Source organism: Pongo abelii, chromosome 8 (assembly GCF_028885655.2).
Source record: "Pongo abelii isolate AG06213 chromosome 8, NHGRI_mPonAbe1-v2.0_pri, whole genome shotgun sequence".
Taxonomy (NCBI): Eukaryota; Metazoa; Chordata; class Mammalia; order Primates; family Hominidae; genus Pongo; species Pongo abelii.
In genome coordinates this window covers 90,527,625-90,550,115 of record NC_071993.2, presented here as the reverse complement: position 1 = coordinate 90,550,115, position 22,491 = coordinate 90,527,625, and the positions used below count along the sequence as shown (strand labels likewise).

The 22,491-nt window shown below is 33.2% G+C and overlaps 1 protein-coding gene across 19 annotated transcripts in view; it reads right to left on the bottom strand.

Annotated features, from left to right (window-relative positions):
• The window catches only part of PCDH15 (protocadherin related 15), a 1,013,670-nt gene that overhangs the window by 60,973 nt on the left and 930,206 nt on the right, over positions 1–22,491 (bottom strand). For all 19 annotated transcript variants that reach the window (XM_054522581.2, XM_063727642.1, XM_063727641.1 and 16 more), the window contains one exon: positions 2,575–2,790. In XM_054522581.2, the coding sequence (XP_054378556.2) occupies positions 2,575–2,790 (216 nt within the window). The remainder of the gene's footprint in view (positions 1–2,574; positions 2,791–22,491) is intronic.

The following is a 22,491-nucleotide window of genomic DNA, read 5'->3' as shown; positions in this document are numbered from 1 at the left end:
GTGATGTTCCCTTTCCTGTGTAGGACAGGAGAATTGTTGGAGATAGTTGCAATAGCTTAGGAGCTAAACTCTGAAGCAACAATGGAGAATGACCCAAGGTCTGGGAGACTACAACAGGCATTGAGTGACAGTGTCAGACCATGAGAATGAAAGCTGGATTTTTAGGAACGAGGAAGGATTTGGAAGTGGCAATGTTATAGACTAAGGATCCTACTCTGCCAGTGGGCAGTATGAAGACTATGGCAAATAAAAATAGGAAATAATACAAATAAACAAAAGTTGTTACTTGAGAAAGCAGCAGTAGAAATAGTGTCCTCAGAAGAAAACCAGATTTTCGTTAAGCAAGAAGGTTTTATCTACATTTAACATTTTCTCTTCATATACTCATAAAAATTTCTAATGGCTTCCCAGTGCTTCTAGAAAAACGTTTTGACATCTTTTGATGGGCCACCTACTTCCATTTCCAGCCCCATTCCTCATTCACTTTTCCTCTCACACTCTTCTCTTCTGGGCTGAGTACACATTTGTAATTTATTCAGACTTGTCGTTAGCTCTCTTCCTTCTTGGTTTTGGCACTCATACTCTCTGCATAAACCTCTTATTTATCTCCTATCTCCTTTCTTTTGACTGAAAGGATTGCAAAGCTTATCATAAATATCATCTGGCTGGGATGATGTACTAGATGTTATTAGTTTGCATCAGAATATGATATCATATAAATAACAAATTATGATTTATTTGAATTAAATTTATTTCTTTGTAAATATATTTTGAATGACATTAAAAGGCATATTCTTAAATTTTCACACAATAGGTATGGAATTCAAATATTAAAAGCAAACTTTATGTCTCATGGATACACTAATATGTACATAATATATAAATATTATATATAATTAGAGTTGATATATAAAGATTATATATTAAAATTATATATTATGTAAAGATTATATATATTTTGTTTGTGTTGATTTTTACAGTATTTTAATTACACTTAGTGTAGTGATTTTGTTTAGTTTTTATTTTATTTTTTATTTTTTGAGACAGTCTCGCTCTGTCGCCCAGGCTGGAGTGTGGTGGCTTGATCTCGGCTCACTGCAACGTCTGCCTACTGGGATCAAGCGATTCTCCTACCTCAGCCTCCTAAGTAGCTGGAATTACAGGTGTGCACCACCACGGCCAGATAATTTTTGTATTTTCAATAGAGACAGAGTTTTACCATCTTTGCCAGGCTGGCCTCAAACTCCTGACCTTAAGTGATCCTCCGGCCTCAACCTTCCAAAGTTCTGGGATTACAGGTGTGAGCTACCGTGCCTGGCCTTATTGTTTAGCTTTTAAGCACCAAAACGTGCATATCTTAAATAATAGAACGATAGAATAGCACGTTATGTTACATGAAATAAGCCAAGAACAGAAAGTTAAACACCACACGTTCTTATTCATATGTGGAATCTAAAAAAAAGATGTTCTCATAAAAATAAAGTGTATAAGGTTCTATAAGGTTTACCGATCTTAATTTCATCAAAAATTTATGTCAGACTTAATAACTCCTACGTCAAAAGCTTCTTGGCTTAGAGTGGCCTTCATTTACTCTATTGCAGCTTTACTATTAAAAATGAGAATGCTCCTGGAAGACTGTTTCGGCCACAATCATGGTGATTGTTCTTCACCATTATCTAAGAAGAAAAATATTTGATCATTGATGTCTGCATGTCTATGAAGGTTATGCTTGTCCAGGGAACTAAATGAGAAGAACTGTGAAAAAATGAAAATTTATGATGTAAAGAACAAAAGACAACTTATTCTTGATCTGTTTTTATGTGACAAATATTTCCAATGAATATACTTTGTATTAGATTCATCAGACAAAAGTCCAAATAACCCATGCTTTCAAGTTGATAAAGAGTCCACAGGATATATGCACTGGTGTTAAATATTTTCAATAAAAGCTAATATCAAACTTCCCTTTCAAATGATCTATCACTAAACTTCTGCACAGCCTAAGTGAAAATTAGAACAGTGATATTATTGACTATAGCCAAATATAACTTATCAATCAATGTCATCACTGGGAATTTTGATAGAACAAAGAAATAAATACTATTGGAACAAAATTTGTCCCCAAACATTTTCTTTGTTTTCTCAATTACAAAATGCTGAAAGCAATTTAAACAAATAATTTCATAGTTTAATTTCTGTAGTATAACTCTGTGAATCTTTTAAAATTTTTATGTAGCACTGGACACTATATTAAAAATGAGCTTCGAAGACAAAATAGATATCCAATGCTTATACTTTTGCTGTTACTATCATATTTTTTCAAATATTATAATGTTTTTCTCAAAGGTCAAGAAAAATAAACACCTTATGGTGTTTTATACATATATATATATATATGAACCATATATTTACATATTCCTAAACTATAGTGACTAACAATCTGGGTGAAAATTAATAATAATTATGTTTTTGAAAACCTGTTTTAAATTAATCTTAGAAGTTCTATAAACGGAAAACACTGACCCATGGCTAGTATTGCAGCTACTTCCCTTTCCTGAAGTTTTATTTACTTACGAGTACATCGGCTTTGCCGCTCAGTCCCTTCCCATAGTCGTCAGTTGCAATAACTTGAAACTTGAAGTAGGATCTCCTCATATTATGGAAGAGCATAGCAGTTTTGATAAGCCCTGTATATGTTTCCACTACAAATCCTTCTTTCCCCTCTTTAATTGGTGGTATTATGAGTCTGTAGGCCATGACACTGTAATTGCCAGTATCTTTATCAGTAGCCTAGAAGGAGGAAAAAAAGAAAGAGATTATAATTAAGCAGGAAAAGATAACCCTTATGAAATGGCTTACTTTTATTTGTAAGAATGAGGTTTCTTATGTAATAATAATACAATAAAGCCCCCCTAAATGTCTATTTTTTCTGGATATAGTTATGTAGATTAATAGACTTTGTGTCCACAGTTTTGAATGGTTGTTATTAGAATGATAATAACTACTGAAGTATGAATAAAAGGGACATAGGTAAATTTTGTACCATTTAACAAATTTCTCCCTACTCCTCCTTTCCTTTTACCCTTACCAGCCTCCAGTATCTTGTATTCTACACTTTATTTTTATCAGATTACCTTTTTTTAGATTCCACATATGAATAAGAACATGTATGTGGCATTTAACTCATAATGTCCTAGATAGGAAGAATACATTCTAGTGCTCTATACCACTGCAGAATAACTATAGTTAACAATAGTATATAGTTCCAAATAGCTAGAAGAAGGATATTGAATTTTCCCAACATAAAGAAGTGATAACTGTTTGAGAGGATAGATATGCTAATTACCCTGATTTGATTGCTATGCATTATACATATAGAAACATCTATGTACCCAATAAGTACTATTATTATTTGTCAATTTAAAAATAGATTTTAAAAAAACGGACATAGACACTAACAGAGTCAATGAATCAAGACTTTTGGTTTACATGTTTGTTGAGTTCAACTCTGTGTGCTGATCCAAATTGGTTGAAAGATGGGACTAGTTGTTTACCTAATGTTTGTCTTGCTGTAATAGGCATACAATGTGATGGTATTTTTGATGTAGTATATAGCCTAAGGGGGATAAATATAAAACAATGTAGTAAAATATCTCGAATGAAATAAAATAAAGTTCAGAGTTATAACAAATTTAGAGATGCATAAAAACATCCTAATTAATTAATGCCATAACATAGTTCTCTAATTAGAGTTAGAATACTATCTGACTTCCTTTTTAATCATCCTGTATCCTGATTAAGCATATTTGTTCCTGGTGATAAGTACTTATGATCCACATATTAAAGTTTCCTACCATTTAGAATTAAAAAGGACTAACACATTGTTCAGATTTTTTTCATTTGTTTTTAAATACAGCTATGAGAATCATATAGTGGGCTGGCTTTATGGTGTCTAATTAGGGGAAATTTTTTAGAATGTCTATTTCAGAACTATTTCATAGTGAAATACTTGGAAAATAAATGGTAGATAGGAGAGTTTTAGAGACTTGATAAAAGACTAGATATACCTTATTCATGATTCTAGATATGTAAGTTATACATTTTCATTTGTTACAACAATAATTATTATTTTTATTATCTGATTATTCTTATTTTTACCTATGCTATTACTAAGTATGAGTATGCATTTATGATCTGCCATTACTAAGAATTGCTAAGAATCATACAAAAAATACAAAACACAATCACACAAAATAGAATCATACAAAAATAGTCTTATCTAATAACAATATAAAAAACTGAGGAATATATTGTTTTACTTATATAAATTAGTGCTATCCAATAAAATTTTCTGAAATGTAGAAATGTTCTTAATCAGCTCTGTCTTATGCAGTAGGTACTAGCCAAACATGACAAATGAAAAGTGGTTGATGTGACCAAGAAACTGAAATTTCAATTTAATCTAATTTTAAGTTACATAATGAAAGACTACATAATAAGTGGTAAAGTTGAGACACAAATGATTAAAATAGTAAATAATAGCAAATGGGTATTAAATACAGCATGAACTTGATTTAGCTTCAAATTCTATATATATTGTGAGCCATTTAAAACGTTTTCAGATAATCATATCTACTTGTTAGAAAAGGTAATTTAAACTACACAACCCAGATAATTTCACTTCAGGATCAGCTATTTCATGAATTTTCTAGGGAGTTAATATTCTCTCTTCTTTATTTTTTCTCTGTCACCCAGGCTGGAGTGCAGTGGCATAAACTCGGCTCACTGAACTTTAGTCTCCTAGGTTCAAGCTATCCTTGCATGTCAGCCTCTGAATAGCTGGGACTATAGGCACTCCACTAGGCCTGGCTAATTCTTTGTAGACACAGGGTCTTGCTATGTTGCCTGGGCTGGTCTCGAACTCCTTGACTAAAGCAATCCTCCCATCTTGGCCTACCAAAGTGCTGGGATTACAGACATGAGCCACTGTGCCAAACCTAAAATTATCTTTAGAAGAGGACAAGCTCAAACTACTGGCTTATCACTTTAGATAGTTTATATGGCTTACAGCATGGCAGAGCTCAGTTTTGGTATTAGAGTAATAGTAATTAGTTATCAATGTTAGGTCACATTCTCGCTTAAAGGAAAAATAAAACGAACAAAGAAAGAAAAATAGTATCAAAATTTTTTGTACTTAAACTTTGAACCACAGGTTTATAATCACTTAACAAAGGATAGCATGAGATAGAAAAAGCATATTCCCAGATAAAATAAGTCAAAGTCTGAATCAAGGTATCCAAGACATTTCTTCCACATAGAATGAGCAAATTTGGGACAAATGTCAAATCAGTCAGATTTGGTTACATATTATTCTCTATCTTCTTATTAACATGGATATTTCTCTGAAACAAACTTTTTATTATTAATGTAAACTTTATAAAGGAATAACAAACATGCAAAAAGTGTACAAATTATAAATGTAAAGCTCAATAAAATTTTGCAAAACACACACATCCACATGACCAGCATTTGCATCAAGAAACAAAACAAGTCAGACATGGTGACTCGTGCCTGTAATACCAACACTTTGTGAGGCTAAGGCTGGAGGATCACCTGAGCCCAGGAGCTTGAAACCAGCCTGAACAACATAGTGAAACTCTTATCTCTTGAAAAAAAAAATTACCCATATTCCAGAATGCACTTCATGCACTTGGAGTCACAATCTGAGACCTTCTTAAGGAAAACCACTTTCCTAATCTAACATTGTTGATTAGCTATGCTTAGTTTTTAAACTTTACATTGATTGAATCATAAAATATGTTCTGTTTTCTGTCTGACTTCTTTCATTAAATTTTGCGTTGTAAGATTCTAAGCCCTTATATTTAAAATAAATACTGTATAACAACACAATCACATTTGGAAAAGAAAAGGTGGTTACCATAAAATCACAGTGATTGCTTGGTATATTAAGCTACTTTACACAGTTCTGACTGATTAACTTCCAATTTCAGTAAGCAGGTAATTTCACTTTGCAATATTCCTAATATATTAAATTATGATAACTACAAAATAGTCATATTTCATCTTAAAAGATTAAAGTGTTTTGTTAAATGTGCCGTTCCTGAAACAAATTATCACTTAATGCAAAAGTTTGGGTGTGGAACTAGACAATTTAACTCAGAAATAACTTTTCTTTTATGGTTTTTCATATAAATGCCTTAGTATTTGCAGAAAATAGTCAAGAATGAGATAAAAGTTTTTTTAAAAATCATGTTTACTGGAATTAAAAAAAATAAAACCCTATTGTCATATGTATGTTATACAGTAAGGACTCTAATTTTTATTTCTTTGAATGAATATGATAGTCTTTGGGATCTTAGAGATCTTATTTCAGGAGATATTCATCAAAGACGATTGCCAAGATCATTAGCATATTTTTCAAATCTCCCCTCTTCCTCAAGTATGTTCAGTTGAATACCAGTAATTTAAACAGTGAATGATGAAAATTCCAATGGGTGCCATACTTAAAAGCAATTGAATGGATTTTTAATTTTTAATCTACCAAATTTATAACAAATACATGTTTTAAAACCCGAAACCTATCCTGTAAGATGTGGCTTTGACTGATGTGGAGCATATGCATTACCATCGTACATAGATAACAACCAAATGTTCTTTCTATAAAATCAATAACAGGATACAATATATTTAAACACACACTGAGTCACACCAGAGATACCAATAATAAAATTCAGAGTACAATTTTAAATCTGGGTCAATATGTGAAAAGTAAGTGAGATTTTCAGCACAGAGTATATTGTCTCTACTTGGTTTTAAATAATTTTAAACTTGCTTTTTTGGTTGTTTTTTGCATTATGTTTTGGAGTGAGGTGGACTCCAATGTCAGGTGTGACTTTGAAAAATTAATAACTCAAGGCCGGGCGCAGTGGCTCATGCCTGTAATCCCAGCACTTTGGGAGGCTGAGGCGGGTGGGTCACGAGGTCAGGAGATCAAGACCATACTGGCTAACACAGTGAAACCCCATCTCTACTAAAAATACAAAAAAAAAAAAAAAATTAGCTGGGCCTGGTGGCAGGCACCTGTAGTCCCAGCTACTCAGGAGGCTGAGGGAGGAGAATGGTGTGAACCCGGGAGGCGGAGCTTGCAGTGAGCCAAGATCGTGCCCCTGCACTCCAGCCTGGGCGACGGAGGGAGACATTGTCTCAAAAAAAAGAAAGAAATAAAAACTAATAACTCAAAATTTCAGATTTTTTATTCATAAAATAAAAATAAGGATGTCCAAAAATAGTATTTTAAAATTTTGTATTTATTCATATATATGTATGTGTATACATATATATGTCTATATATACAAAAATATGAATATGGCCAAGTCCAGTGTAACTATTATAGTTACCTAAGTTGTCATAATAGTGATTCAAAAGGTTTAACATTTTTCCATATAATGTTCACTTTATCCGTGAATATGTAAATTTATGCATTCAATCAATTTAGACCCTTATTACTTCAGACATATTATCACATAATTATAACTCCCTTACAACTCTATTTTTCTTAATTTTCTTTTCCAGCTCTCCTTTATTGCTTCCAGTTCTTTTTTGTTTTGTTTTGTTTTGTTTTGTTTTTGAGATGGAGTTTCGCTCTTGTTGCCCAGGCTGGAGTGCAATGGCTCGATCTTGGCTCATCGCAACCTCTGCCTCCCGGGTTCAAGCAATTCTCCTGCCTTAGCCTCCCAAGTAGCTGGGATTACAGGCATTTTGGGAGGCTGAGGCAGGCGGATCACCTGAGGTCGTGAGTTCAAGACCAGCCTGACCAACATGGAGAAACCCCGTCTCTACTAAAATACAAAATTAGCCAGGCGTGCCTTCCCCCTCATTTTTGAAGCAATTTTGCAAAACTTCTTCCTCAGTTGAAATCCATGAACTTTTGTACAGTATACACTCTACCCCTTCTTGTTGCCGAACATAATGAGGATGTTGGTATCTTGCTCTCAGTCTACGCCTTCTACTTCAACTTCCTCCTTCTTTACAAATTTCAGTATTCATTGAGATGACACATCCAGCAACTTATTTTTAACGTATTAGGCATGAATAACATTCATCAGTCTTTGAACGACCTCACTGCATCCATTTAATTCTACAGTCACACTTTAGTCTTTTGCTTTAGGGAGATATTCCTCTTAAAGAAACACTCCATATTTAATTTTCATATTAAACTTTCATGTCTAAATTCTGATCACAACTTTAATCATCATACTTAGTTAAGACCTCTTCTTTGATATCAGTGAATTTTCAGTTCTGCAAACTGCCTTTTGCTCCCATTACCGCAGGGTTTATGTCCCTTTCTGCCTTATCACAGAAGTCAGAGTTGATCACATTATTCTCATTTCTCTCTCCTTCCACAACTCCTGGACCTTTCTCCTCTTGGACCAAATTAACCATCAGTTTACTTCTGGTGACTGAAGAGGGCATAGAGAAATTAAATAATCAGTCAGACTAGTGTTACTGTAAGTCCATGGTCTCTGAGTTTAACTGTGCCTTTGGTCTATTTAGGAAATCCTTGCTATATGTAATAAGTTCTCTTTCTCAATCCAGAAGTTTGCCTTTTTCTTTAGTTCACAGATTCTTTCAGTCTTTTCCAGAGATAAGGAAGCTCTAATTCCCATAAAATTTGAGGATATCAAATGCGAGATCTCTCAGCTTTTCATTACATAACAAAAAAAATACCTATATCTGTACTTACTTTGACTACTTTCTTCAAATCTCAGAGGAGCAGCTGACACCTATCTCTCACTGAAGGCACTTATGCCTTAATCTGAATCACTCCCATCCCTTCTGCATTTAATGCTTCATCAGCTCTATTTATCTCCGTCCTTTTCACCTTCTCCTCTACAGACTATAAAACACGTTATGTCTCTCTCATTAAAATGAAATGAAACTTTCCTTTTACTGAGTCCACACTTGTGACACTAGCCCCCAAACTTCTATACCTATTTTTCACAGTTAAGTTCCTCAGAAAATTTTTATAGAATCACCATCTGTAATTCCTTACTTTACAATCATGCCTTAACCACAGCCAGATCTCTGCCCCTGCCATGCCATTTGATCTGCTAAAATCGGTGACCGAGGCTGGACTCCGTCTCAGATCAACAATCAGTCTGGTGTTCTTTAAATTACCAAGTCCATTTATGTTGTTTGTATAATGCTGTTGCTGATTCCACTGTTTGCTAACATTTATTGAACACTTACACTTTGCCAGATGTTACGTAAATACATATATTATTATATTATCTCATGACATCCTTTCCATTAAGTAGATTCCATTATTATTTTATAGGCCAAGAAATGGAGGCAAAGAGAGATTAGTAACTTGCTCATAATCACACATATGTTCAATAAAATATTCTAAGAAATCTTCCTAGATCCATCAAGAAGATGGAAAGACAATAAATATGCCAGTCAGAAACAAAGTGCTATAGACTGATTATTTCTCCCCAAATTTATATGTTGAAACTTAATACTCAATGTGATGTCATTTGAAGGATAGGCCTTTGCAAAGCAATTAAGTTCATGATGGCAGAGCCCCCATGAAAGGGATTGGTTCCTTTTTGAAAAGAGGCCCCGGAGACTTCCTTTGTTCCATTTTGCCATGAGAGGACACAGTAGAAATGCAGCCATCCATGAACCAGGAAGGCCTTGCTAGGCACTTAATCTATTAGCACCTTGATCTTGGGCTTCCCTGCCTCCAGAACTATGAGAAATAAATTTGTCTTGTATATAAGCTTCCAAGTCTATGGTATTCTGCTATAGAAGTCTGAATGCAAAAGTAAAGGTAAGAACATAAAAATCATAGTACTGATGGGGGCTTTCATTTAGAATTTTTTTGTTTTTTTTTACTGACCTGGGTAAAATTAAAATTTAACTTGTCTGGTTTTCAGTAGCTCAGACAATAGGAGGCAAGGCCCCAAGCCTACTCATGAAAGTGAGTCTATTAAGACTCCCCTCCCCAGAAAGTTAAATTCTCACTGTAAGAGTAAAGGAGAAATTTACTTTTTCCCCTGCTACCACTGCTACTATCACCCCAAACTGCAATGAAAACTGTAAACTTAAACTTTGCTATTGAGAGGAGTGAAGAGAAAACTTCTTTGAGAATCTAGGACCAAATACAGGCCCTCATTTTAGTTTGCAGCCATTATTTGCAGGCCACCAGTTTGCCCAACTCAAGGAGAAATCATAATATTCTGGGTTGGTAAAGTCTAATAGGCCTGAACTCCACCTGAATGAACAGAAAAACCACAACCTGAGAATTTAAGAGAAATCATCTATGACTGAAAACGGCCTGGTCTCCTGACAGAAGCAAGTGCTTTTTCAAAAAGCCCTCCTCCAAGCCATGCCTAAAATAATTCTAGCAAATAAAGTTCCAAGAAAGATGAAAAGTTATAATAATTATCAAATCAAACAAGAAACAAACTATCATAAAAAAGTCCGTTGAGATAAAAAAATCAAATTCATAACAACATAGACTTTAAATATTTGAATTAGTAAACACTGAATATAAGGCAAATATGTTTAATACATTTTAATAATAAAGAGCTTTAAAATGTGGAATAAAAAATGAGACCCTTTGAAAAGAAATAAAAAAGTATCTTTTAGAAATAAAAAAAAAATTAGAATTAAATACCCCAAGATGGGATTGTTAGCAGGTTGAGTGCAGCTGAGCAGGGAATTAGTAAATGAAATGATAGGGCAAAGGAAATGACACAGAATGTTTCACAGAGCTACGAAGATGAAAAACCTTAAAAAAAAAAAGTTTGAGATATGGAGTTTAGAATGAAAATTTTGGCAAATGTCTAATCAGAGTTTCAGAAAGAGAGGAAGAGAGAATAGAACAGAATTTTCCCGAACTGATAAAAGATTGTTATCCACAGATATTAAGAAGCCCAATAAACTGCAAACAGGGTAAATAACAAGTAACTCACACTTAGAACCCACACGTCATATAGAAACTACAGAACCACATACTGTAAATATAATAAGTATTGTTTTCTTAATATTTTGGGAAAATTCATAGAGATATTTTAGTAATGGCATAAATAAATAATTCATAAATATATTCTATAATTTATTAATAGTCATAAGGAGATGTTTAACAAGTTGGGTTAAATTAATGCATAAAAATTAAAACTGACTCACCGTGGAAACGCTAAATGAATACAATTTACTAAAGAATTAATATGATATTACTTTTTCCACCAATTTCTCTATAATCAAACATTTATGCTGAGTTCACCACAAAGTCATTAATATCTGGGAGAGGTGACTCTGGAAGATTTGATTCACTGACTTTTATGAGTTTCCCTTAGTGAACAAAATAAAAAAAAAAGTTATGTCTAGAGTTGTTTTAAAAGAATAAAAGTCAGAAATGAATATTATAATTATACTTGCTGTAATTATATTTTAAGTGAAAGCTTAGATACAGGAAACCACTTATCCATTTCTAAGACCTCATCTGGAAATTTTAATGGATACAGATGTACAACATTAAAAGAAAATCACCAAATAATTGCCTCTATCATACAGGGGAGCAGGGGAGACCATTAATTTTCTAATAGCCTAAATAACTGTTCCCCTCTGTTGCCTAAATGAATACCATGGATGCAGAAATATTAGTGAAATAATTAGTGATGTCCTAAGAACTTTCAAACCCATTAAAGTTCAATAATGCCAAGTTTAACTTTAGCTTTTCAATTAGACCCACTTTAACATTTAATGGTATTGAAGGCTCACTTTCCCTGAAATAGAGTGAAAGTGTTTTAGAGTGTCTGGATGAAAATATTCAAATCTCACATTTCCACCTACCAAGGTCACTATGTCAAGTTTGCAAAAGGCAAAAATAACAGAGCTTTGGCAGGTTAGAACCACTTTAACTTGAGGCTTGTTTTTTTTTTTTTTTTTTTTTTTTTGACACAGAGTCTTGCTCTGTCACCAGGATGGAGTGCAGTGGCATGATCTCAGCTCACTGCAACCTCTGCCTCACAGGTTCAAGCGATTCCCCTGCCTCAGCCTCCTGAGTAGCTGGGACTACAGGTACCCACCACCAGGCCCGGCTAATTTTTTGTATTTTAGGAGAGACGGAGTTTCACCATGTTGGCCACGATGGTCTTGATCTCCTGACCTCGTGATCCACTCAGCTCGGCCTCCCAAAGTGCTGGGATTACAGGCATGAGCCACTGCGCACGGCCAACTCTTGTATTTTTAGTAACTAGAAAGAAATCTTTATTTTAAAGTCCTTAAAGACAATATACCCAGAACATGATAAAATATGAATAAGAAAAATGTCAGGTAGATTGATCAACTTTTAGGGCTATTCAAAACTTTTGCAAGAAAAAAAGGAGAGAAAGAGAAAAACATTTTAAATATGAAAGCTCAAGTGTTTGATTTTGCATAAGAATGTCAAACAGTGACTACAATGCAATATTAATAATTTCTAAGTTCAACATACCTATTTACTTTTTGTAGAGTTAAGTAAAAGTCTAATATAATTCTAAGAGATTCTAAAGAGTAAAATACAACTCAGTGTAGAAACAGCAATGTAATAATGGAAACACACCAATGTAACAATAATAGAGACATGCCATCACAGTTTGAATTACAAAGACCTTTACAGGGCTGGGTTTTAGTTAAAATTTATCAAAATTTACTCTTAATTTAAATCATGGTGCAAAAAATTACAGGATAACATCTATTTAGAAAATTAAAGAAAGAAACTAAAGAAAAGGCAAATGTTCCTTTTATTATTTTAAAAAATTATATACTAAATTCTGAACTATAGAAGGCTTGAGAGTACAAAACAAGCAGGATTTGCATTTATGTTATAATTGAAGTTTCCTTTTTTATTTTTTCCTTTCTTTTAAAAATGTTTTGTAAAATAAATATTACCCTATAAATGGTTTTGCTTTTTTCGTCATTATTGCTAATAATAAAATGATTATACCTCCCTCAGAGATGCTTTAAAATAAACTCTGAGCTAATTGTTCTAACTTTTCAACCATGTGAAAAAGAAATAAACTGTGCTCTATTATATAGACAAGTTAACAAAAGAAAACACACATGTAATTTATGCTTTTTACTTGAGAGGAAACACTAGTTTGAACGTTGGTTTGGTTTTGAATCACAAAAAGCTATTAATTTTTACCGAAAATACCCACTCTTAAACTGCTTAAGTATGTTATATCTTTTACAGTAATTCTGTTGTTATACATCCTAAATCCTTCAGCATTCAAAGCAAATTAAATAACACACTTGTTATTTTTGAACTTCCTGATTTTTCCTTAGTTACATTAGGTTCAATCAGTCCAAACCAAATTCAGCTGCTGCTTCTTGGCTCCCACCTTGCTGTCCCTCTTCTGACTATCATATGTGGTTTTCCTTCTGTTTTTTCTTTTTGCATAGGAAGGGCATCACCATCTATGAATTGAACTGTTCTAAAAAATTTCAGCATCCTCCCCGTCGGTTTAATCTCACCTCCTGGCTCCTCCCTACTTCCAGTCCATCAGCAAGCATTCTGATTTCTACCTATACAATATTTCTCAGTTCTTCATAATACTTTAGGCCAAGCTTACACTGGCCAATTTCAGGCTCTCATCAGAGAGTAATAGCTTAAAAATTACTGATAGCTCCCACTTGCCAGAGATGAATGTTAAAACAAGTCCTTTAAATATTCTCAATCTGATTAAAGTTCATGATTCCAACTTTTTGCTTTACATTTATTCTACTTCCCAGAACAACATTATTTTTTTTTCTGAAGAATGTGTTCTTTCAGGTTTCTATTCCTTTGTATACATTGTTTCTTCTACCTTAAATGAAATGACTTTTGTCTGCTAGGCCAAATGATGTTCACTTCTTGGCTATGCTATGGCATACACACATACACACACACACACACACACACACACACACACATTGAATATATATATATATATTCTACATATATATACACTAAACTATGGCATACACACACACACGCACTTTGAATATATATATATATTCTACATATATATACACTAAACTATGGCATACACACACACACACTTTGAATATATATATAGACTATATATAGTCTATATATAATATATTCTATATATAGTCTATATATAATATATTCTATATATAGTCTATATATAATATATACTATATAGTATATATATAATATATACTATATAGTATATATATAATATATTCTACATATAGTCTATATATGTAGACCATATATATTCTATATATATAATATATTCTATATATATAATATATTCTATATATAATATATTCTATATATATAATATATTCTATATATATACTATACTATGGCACACACACACACATTGAATATATATATATATCTCCACATATATAAAATGTGTGTGTATGCCATAGTATAGTATATAAATATATGTGTGTGTGTGTATATATATATATATATATATATAAAAAATAAAACACTGAATAAAGCAATCAAACCTCAGCTTAAATGACCCCTTTTCTGAAGGTGTTCTTATCTCTACTAGGGAGTACTGCTTCTACTTATATATTTTCATTGTTATGTTACATAAATGTGTGTGTATATATTAGAATTTACTATGACATGTTTTAATTTTGTGTGTCCATTATACGTCAAATTTGTTTCAGTTCATATTTTTCACTGTGGTACCACATGCAGTCAGTGGTCAAATAATATTTGGCTTAAATGTCTATAGAAGACTATCATAGTGGTCGAGACATCAATAATTAGAATTGACAGATTTGAGTTTAGTTCTACCACTTATTAGATATATGAGCTTGGGCAAGTGATTCTCTAAGGCTTTGCTCCTCATTTGTAAAATGAGGAAAATAGGACATGCTGAATAGGTTGGCTGTGAATATTCACTCGGGTATAAAATGCAGTGCCCGGTACAAAGTAAACCTAAATCAAGGTTAGCTTTTGTTTTACTATTGCATTTACTACTGAGATCTTTGAATACTTTGTAGCTATCTTCCTGATCACTTCTATTTGTTCTTTTTTTTTTTAAATCACTTTTTGTACACTTAAACGTACCTTTCACTTTCTACATCGTGTCACTGGCTATAAATTCTTTGGAAGCAGGACCATTTTCTGAATCATCTTTGGATCTCGTAAGTCTCATGGCCAGTAGAATGTAATTAGAAAATATTTGTTAAAGAATAAATCTGCCACTGAGGAAAGTATAGTTATTGATGTCTCTTTACTGAATGCTATATAATTTATTGATAGCAAAGCAAAAGCACTTAAATAGAAAATATTTATTATGATACAGATATAATAAGATGCTTATCAGGAGGGTGGGAGCCAAGAAGCAATAGCTGAATTTGGTTTGGATTAATGAAGCCTAATGTAACTAAGGAAAAATCAGGAAGTTCAAAAATAACAAGTATGTTATTTAATTTGATTTGAATGCTGAAGGATTTACGATGTATACCTACAGAATTATTGTAAAAGGTATACCATTCATAAATAGTTTAAGTATAGGCATTTTTGGTAAAAATTAATAGCATTTTGTGATTCAAAACCAACATTCAAACTAATTTTTTTCTCTCAAGTAGAAAGATCAAATTATACATGTGTTTTCTTTTGTTAATATGTCTATGTGCCTCAGCCTCTCGAGTACCTGGGACTACAGGCGCGCACCATCATGCCTGGCTAATTTTTGTATTTTTAGTAGAGACGAGGTTTTGCCATGTTGGCCAGGCTGGTCTTTAACTCCTGGCCTCATGTGTTCCACCCGCCTTGGCCTCCCAAAGTGCTGGGATCACAGGCTTGAGCCATCGCGGCTAGCCATAACTTTATATTCTATACTTAAAATTTGCTTCTTGATAAGCTGATAAGTCCTCTTTGTAATTTCTACATTTTGTATTTGTACTTTTTCATTCATTTTAAATCTTGTTCATGTAAAACAAATATTTTGTACTCCAATGCAGTGTTCAATATTGTAATTTTTGGAAATTTTACTGAGAAACCACTGGAATATTTAGAAATTCAAATAAAATAGGTATTATGCATATTACATATAATGAAGACTTCACAGTTCATAATAAACATCTATTTTAAAATTATATGGCCACAGATTCAACCCATGGGCCCAAAATTTGCAATAGAGAAGGATTACTTGTATTTTAATATGCTAACAGTACAAGTCATTTGACCTAGAGATAAAACAATTTAATATTTTAAGAACACAGGGTTCACAAAGCAAACTTGAACTTACTGTAAAATGAAGTTACTGTAAAATGATTTCAAATATGAATAGTGTATAAGAAGTCTATTCATCTTTTAATTTCTAAATTTAATGGAAAGTCAAAGGAAAGTAATAGCAGGGCAATTGAAAATTAAATCTGAATGTTGAATCCTCTGTAAATTCTGACAATTTTACTGCCTATCTAATAAATTTACAAACAGAAACAAAAAGCTCTATTACAAAAATTAAAAAAAAACCCTTTCTTATTGCTTTTATAGTAAAAGAGTATGTCGAGACAAATAGAATTCAATTTATAAATGTTTTACCTTGGAAAATAAATTTATAATTTTCAAAATATACTGGATATAAAGGGCTATGATGAAAGTAATTATTACCAAACAAAATGCCTTTAGTATTGTTATAATGACACTAATTATAAAGAAGACTGTATTTATGGACTAGAATGGTGCTATTTGTACATGGGACAATAAGATCTGTCTCCTTGAATTTATATAACTGTAACATGTTAATATAAACAACCCTCAACAAAAACAGTGTCTGTCCTCAGTGTCCTTCATTTAAATCGATGGTATTTTGGAGCTCTCCCTCATGTTCTCTCTCTCTGTATGTGTGTGTGGGTGTGTGTATAAAAACACACATATGTATATATCACATATGTATACACATACACACATATATAGTTATTTTTATATTTTATAACATGATGTATTTTGTGTCATGAGTACCAACTTACAAGTTTGCTAAAAAGAAATGGCTCCAACACCAGTAAAATTTCTGTGAAATAGTCTTGCTGGATGCAGCTATACTGCCTAAAATTTCAGGATTTGTTAGCCAGACTCAAATACTGCATATTCTTACTTATACGTGGGAGCTAAATAATGTGTACACCTGGACATAGAGAGTGGAATAACAGTCACTGGAGACTCAGAAAGGTGGGAGGGTGGGAGAGGGTGAGGGATGAGAAATTACCTAATGGGTACACTATTAGGGCGGTGGTTACAGTAAAATTGGGAATTTACCACTACACAATACATCCATGTAACAAATCCACTTGTAACCCCTAAATGTATAAAAATAAAAAAAGTAAAAATAATCATTGATAACATTTTCTTAGCTTAGGCAGCAGAAACTAATTGAGCATGACCAAAAACATTTATGCCAATAGAACAAAGAGAAAAATTGAGTACACACAATAAAATTTATCTTTTGAAGTTCATACCTGGACTAAATTATTAGACACACATAATTTTTTATCATTGAAAAAAACCAAGCCATGTATTTATATTCTTAAGCATAATATTTCTAAAATGTGTATGCTAGATTACTTTTGTCTATGTAAAATTATACATATTTTTAACACTTGCAATATTTTGATGTAAATTGTGGTTCACAAAATATACTGGGAACTAAGTAAAAAAATTACAACAGGTAAATTACACAGATCTGATCAGGACTGAGATGAAATATTGTGGAAGCATCCATGGTCAGAGATTGCAGTGATTTTTATCTGAAGAGTTGGCCCCAAAACAATTTACTATACAGGATGATCAACATTACAATTCCATTTTGAGATAATTTGGTAAAATGTTAATATTATCAATTGCCCACTTGCTTTTTTTTTGTTTTGTTTTGTTTTTGTTTTTACATGGAGTTTGGCTCTATTGCCCAGGCTAGAATGCAGTGGCACAATCTCGGCTCACTGCAACCTCCGCCTTCTGAGTTCAAGAAATTCTCCTCTGTTGGGAGAAAAGCTGAGTGTTGGGAGAGAAGCTGAGGCAGGGCTTGCATGTCTGCTAGACTTGCTGGCTCCTTGCTCTAGCACTCCCGTTATCTCAAGCAGCCATATGTTTCTCATTCACTTGATACACTGTTTCCTTTCAACCCCCACATCCACATCACCTGTTTGTTTGTTTGGGCGCCCAGAGTGCCGCAATAAATAGCGTGGGCTCCCAGAGCTCGGGGCCTTTGCAGCTTCCACACTCGCGATGGCCCCCTAGTCCCACTTTCTCTCTCAAATGTCTTTTTCTCATTCTTTTGACTCTGCTGGACTTTGTCACCCCCACTATCTGGTGTTGGGTCTGATCACCCCAACATTCTTGCCTCAGCCTCTCGAATAGCTAGGATTACAGGCACGCGCCACCATGCATGGCTAATTTTTGTATTTTTAGTAGAGATGGGGTTTCATCACGTTGGCCAGGCTGGTCTCGAACTCCTGACCTCAAGTGATCTGCCCACCTCAGCCTCCCAAAGTGCTCGGATTACAGGTGTGAGCCACCGTGCCTGGCCCCAACTGCTATTTTTTTTAAAATATGGTTACTTTTCATGAACCACTGATGGAATTGTAATACTTTATGCATATCTCTTTGCAAAGTTATTAGAATGTATTTGTTTTTCCCTGTTTTTCTTTTAAAATATTCCCAAATCATTTACATCTAATTATTGATGCTCTGTATTACGTGTAAAGATGAAAAATTGTAAAAATATAAATGGCCAATAGTCTTTTATAATGTGTTTAATATATAAAATGCTTTTTGCTTCTTGCTTATTAGAAAAATACCATTAAATGTAAATGGACCAAGGAATACAAAAACTTTAAAATTTTATCCATTTACAGGCATCATTAACACATTGGTGTTTGTTCCTTTATGTTTTTTTGAGGTACATATGTATATACATATATGTGCATACACACATATACATATAGGATATTATGATCCTAGTTTACTGAAAGAATACACATATGTATACATATAAAAATACATATGAATACACACACATATATACACACATATGCATACACATATACATATGTGTGTGTATTCTATGTATTCATATATGTATATGTGTGTGTGTATTCTTGCAGCAAACTAGGATCATGCCATCCTATAGCTTTGTAATCCATTTTTTTTTTTTTGTCATTAGCCAGCCATTAAGAATTTTTTTGTTTTAACTATTTTCTATTTTAAACATCATACAACAGAAAGAGTAGGATAAAAATATCATAATGACCAGGTAAAATTATTTTAAGAGATATATATTTTTCTTTGCATCATCATCTCCTTTTTCTCTTTTCTTATTCGTTAAATCTTTGTTTTTACAAATCCCTGTGCTAAGGGCTGATACTCAGTAGACTGCAGGGAGGAAACTGCTCTGCCACTTAAAAAACACTGACCAAGAAGCAGGTCATCTACACTAGTTCTTCACAAATGTCCTTTGTATGGCAGGAAGGAAGATATGTATGTTTTTAAGTGAATACATACACATCTATAAATTGTAAAATAACCCCCAGAGAACACCAACATTACCAAAGCTTGAAAGATAGTTTCTAAATAACATTCACATTTAAAAGTCTTTTGTTTTGTTTGAGATGGAGTCTCACTCTTGCCCAGGCTGGAGCACAATGGCACGATCTTGGCTCACCACCACCTCCGCCTCCCGGGTTCAAGCAATTCTCCTGCCTCAGCCTCCCGAGTAGCTGGGATTACAGGTGAGTGTCACTGCACCCGGCTAATTTTTGTATTTTTAGTAGAGACGGGGTTTCACCATGTTGGCCAGCCTGCTCTTGAACTCCTGACCTCAGGTGATCAGCCCGCCTCGGCATCCCAAAGTTCTGGGATTACAGGCGCGAGCCACTGCGCCCGGCCTGTTTTTGTAAAAAAAAAAAAAAAAAACAAAAAACAAAAAACTGGTTTGTTTTGATTTGATTTGGCCAAAAAATAGCACTGCTCAATCTGTCTTTAACTTACTTGCCTTTGGCCAACTTGCTCTAATCCAAATTGTTCTTCAGCCAAATCTTCAGGGGCTGACACTGACAACTACTGGGGTGATTAAATGCAGGTTGAGTTTTGTACTGAAAAGGAGTAAGAGACAGAAGACTATATTTGAGGAAGATCTGGGAAATGTAAGAAATCATCTGAAAGTTGACTCAGTGTCCTGCTCTGCTTGACACCCTTTAACAAAGACGGTATCATAAAAATTTCTTAATTCTGGTAGTTAGAAAGAATAAAAGTCATTCCGTGGGTGCCATTTCTAAACCATGGAAGATTAAATTAATGACCCCAAATCACACAGTTGGTGAGCAGAACATGTAGTCTTTGACTCCATGCCCCATGCAGAGCTCGCCAAAAAACTGATTGTACTGAGAAAAGTATGTGGTGGGCTGAAGATTATTATCAGGTTCCTTGGTTCAGAAAGAGATAATACCTGTACAGAACAGATAGCTTTCATTAACAATTGCAATCTAATATTTCTCACATTTTTCCCTCTGTGTAGATACTATTAAGTCCAGTAGGAATTAGATTAAGACAAGCAGCTTTATCTCTACACCTCTTTTTCAGGACAAAGCAGAAGACAAAACTGGCAGGACAGAGAGTTGCTTGTATCCTTATTAGTGATGCTACTTCATTAAATTTCATGTTGAAAGATAATTCAATGTTTTAATTGCATTTAATGCTAATTAGACCCTTATAAATGTAGGTGAGATACACATTCTCATTGTATTATTTTTCTTTTCTCATTAGTTACCCCTAATTTTCATGATGATTACTAACATAATATACCATTAATACTCTCAGGAGGTGGCAGAAAAGATTATGTGTCATGCTGTGATTCATTAATGCCAGAGAAAGAGCTGCTTCGTTTTTCAATATTTTATAGGTAATTCATTCTTTAATAATGAATATTATTTTCTGCCATTCAGAATTTTCTATTAATGGCAGAAAATAGATTTTCTGCCATTCAGAATTTTCTATTAATACATTTACTTTGAAAAATGGCAATGTTTCAAACAAAAATGGCAATGTTGACCATATCTATATACAATGGGGTATTTATGGTCTCTCTATAAACATTCTTAACTTGCTGGCCTTTCCCATGCTGGGCTTATTTTTTATATGGATTGTGCTCCTTCCTTCTAAAGAAAACTTATTTAATAAATTTCACTGCCTTTTCCATTTTTTTCCTACTTTAATTAAGAGAACTTCAAGATTTATTTCCACTTAGCAGATGTACATTAATTACTATAATATAATTTCACTCCATTTTATGATATACTGTGGTATAAGCACCAAAAAACCTTCAATATGCCTTTAAAAAAAAAAAGAAATAATTCTTTTAAAAACTGTTCTCTGGATAAATTTATACTGATACTGCTTGAAGACTGTTTGAAGTGTTTCTAGCTGTGCTGTTAGGGTTTGTTTCTCAGGACTTCATGCCTGTACATATAGAGATGATTATTTATTTTTTCTTAAGCTTACCATACTCCCAGAAAGAAAAGTATCAAGCTATAGATAACCACTGACAGCAAGAAAATTCTATGCAAAAATACTTTATAACATGGTGCTAAGATAATACTACTCATTTAAAACATAAATATGCCTCACACATTTTAATCTGGTCAGTATTCATATAAGAGAACCAACTATCTCATTTAAAATATACAAGGATTTAGAAAAGTTTTATTGAGTATTCCTCAGTGAAATAATATTTTCATGAAAATAATACACTAAGGTGTATCTCAAAGAGAACTCATCTAGTGACTTAATGGAGGAATCTATTATGTTGTATTCAGCTTCTTATAATTATTCCTTATTCTATTATTAAGAAGACAAATTAGCATTCTATACTAATGCTGAAGGTGAATTCTGGAAAGAGAGGCCCAGTATTCAGTTTTAAGGGCAAAGAAAAATGGCTGTGTGTTCAATAAAACTGTGTTTTTAATCACATGTATGCACTGTGCATGCTGAGTTTGAAACATTTTGATTTTGAGGTTACTATTATAGGGAAAAAGAACAACTCAGGTAACATAGGTAACAATGACTATTGAGAGATCTATTGAGAGAACGTCTATTTAGAGAATGTCTAAGTTCAGAGAGAGGAATGAACCGTGCTCAGTGCTTTATGTGCATTTTCTCATTTATATTCAGATAAAATTCATTAGATAGTGTTGTCATCACTCTGCAGACCTGTTGCTTACCGAAATTAAGAAACCTGTCCACTCCTGGTTACACAGCCCACTCATGGTTAAATAAAACCTCACATTTGTCCTTCTCATTATGCTTTTGGAAAAGAGTTAGACTTAAATATATCAAAACTTTATTTTTATAAAGTCCTTTATATATTATATTCATTAACCTTTTTTTCACAGTCTTCTGATTTAGCATACTCATAACATTTGATTAAACTTTAATCAACACTGACTTAA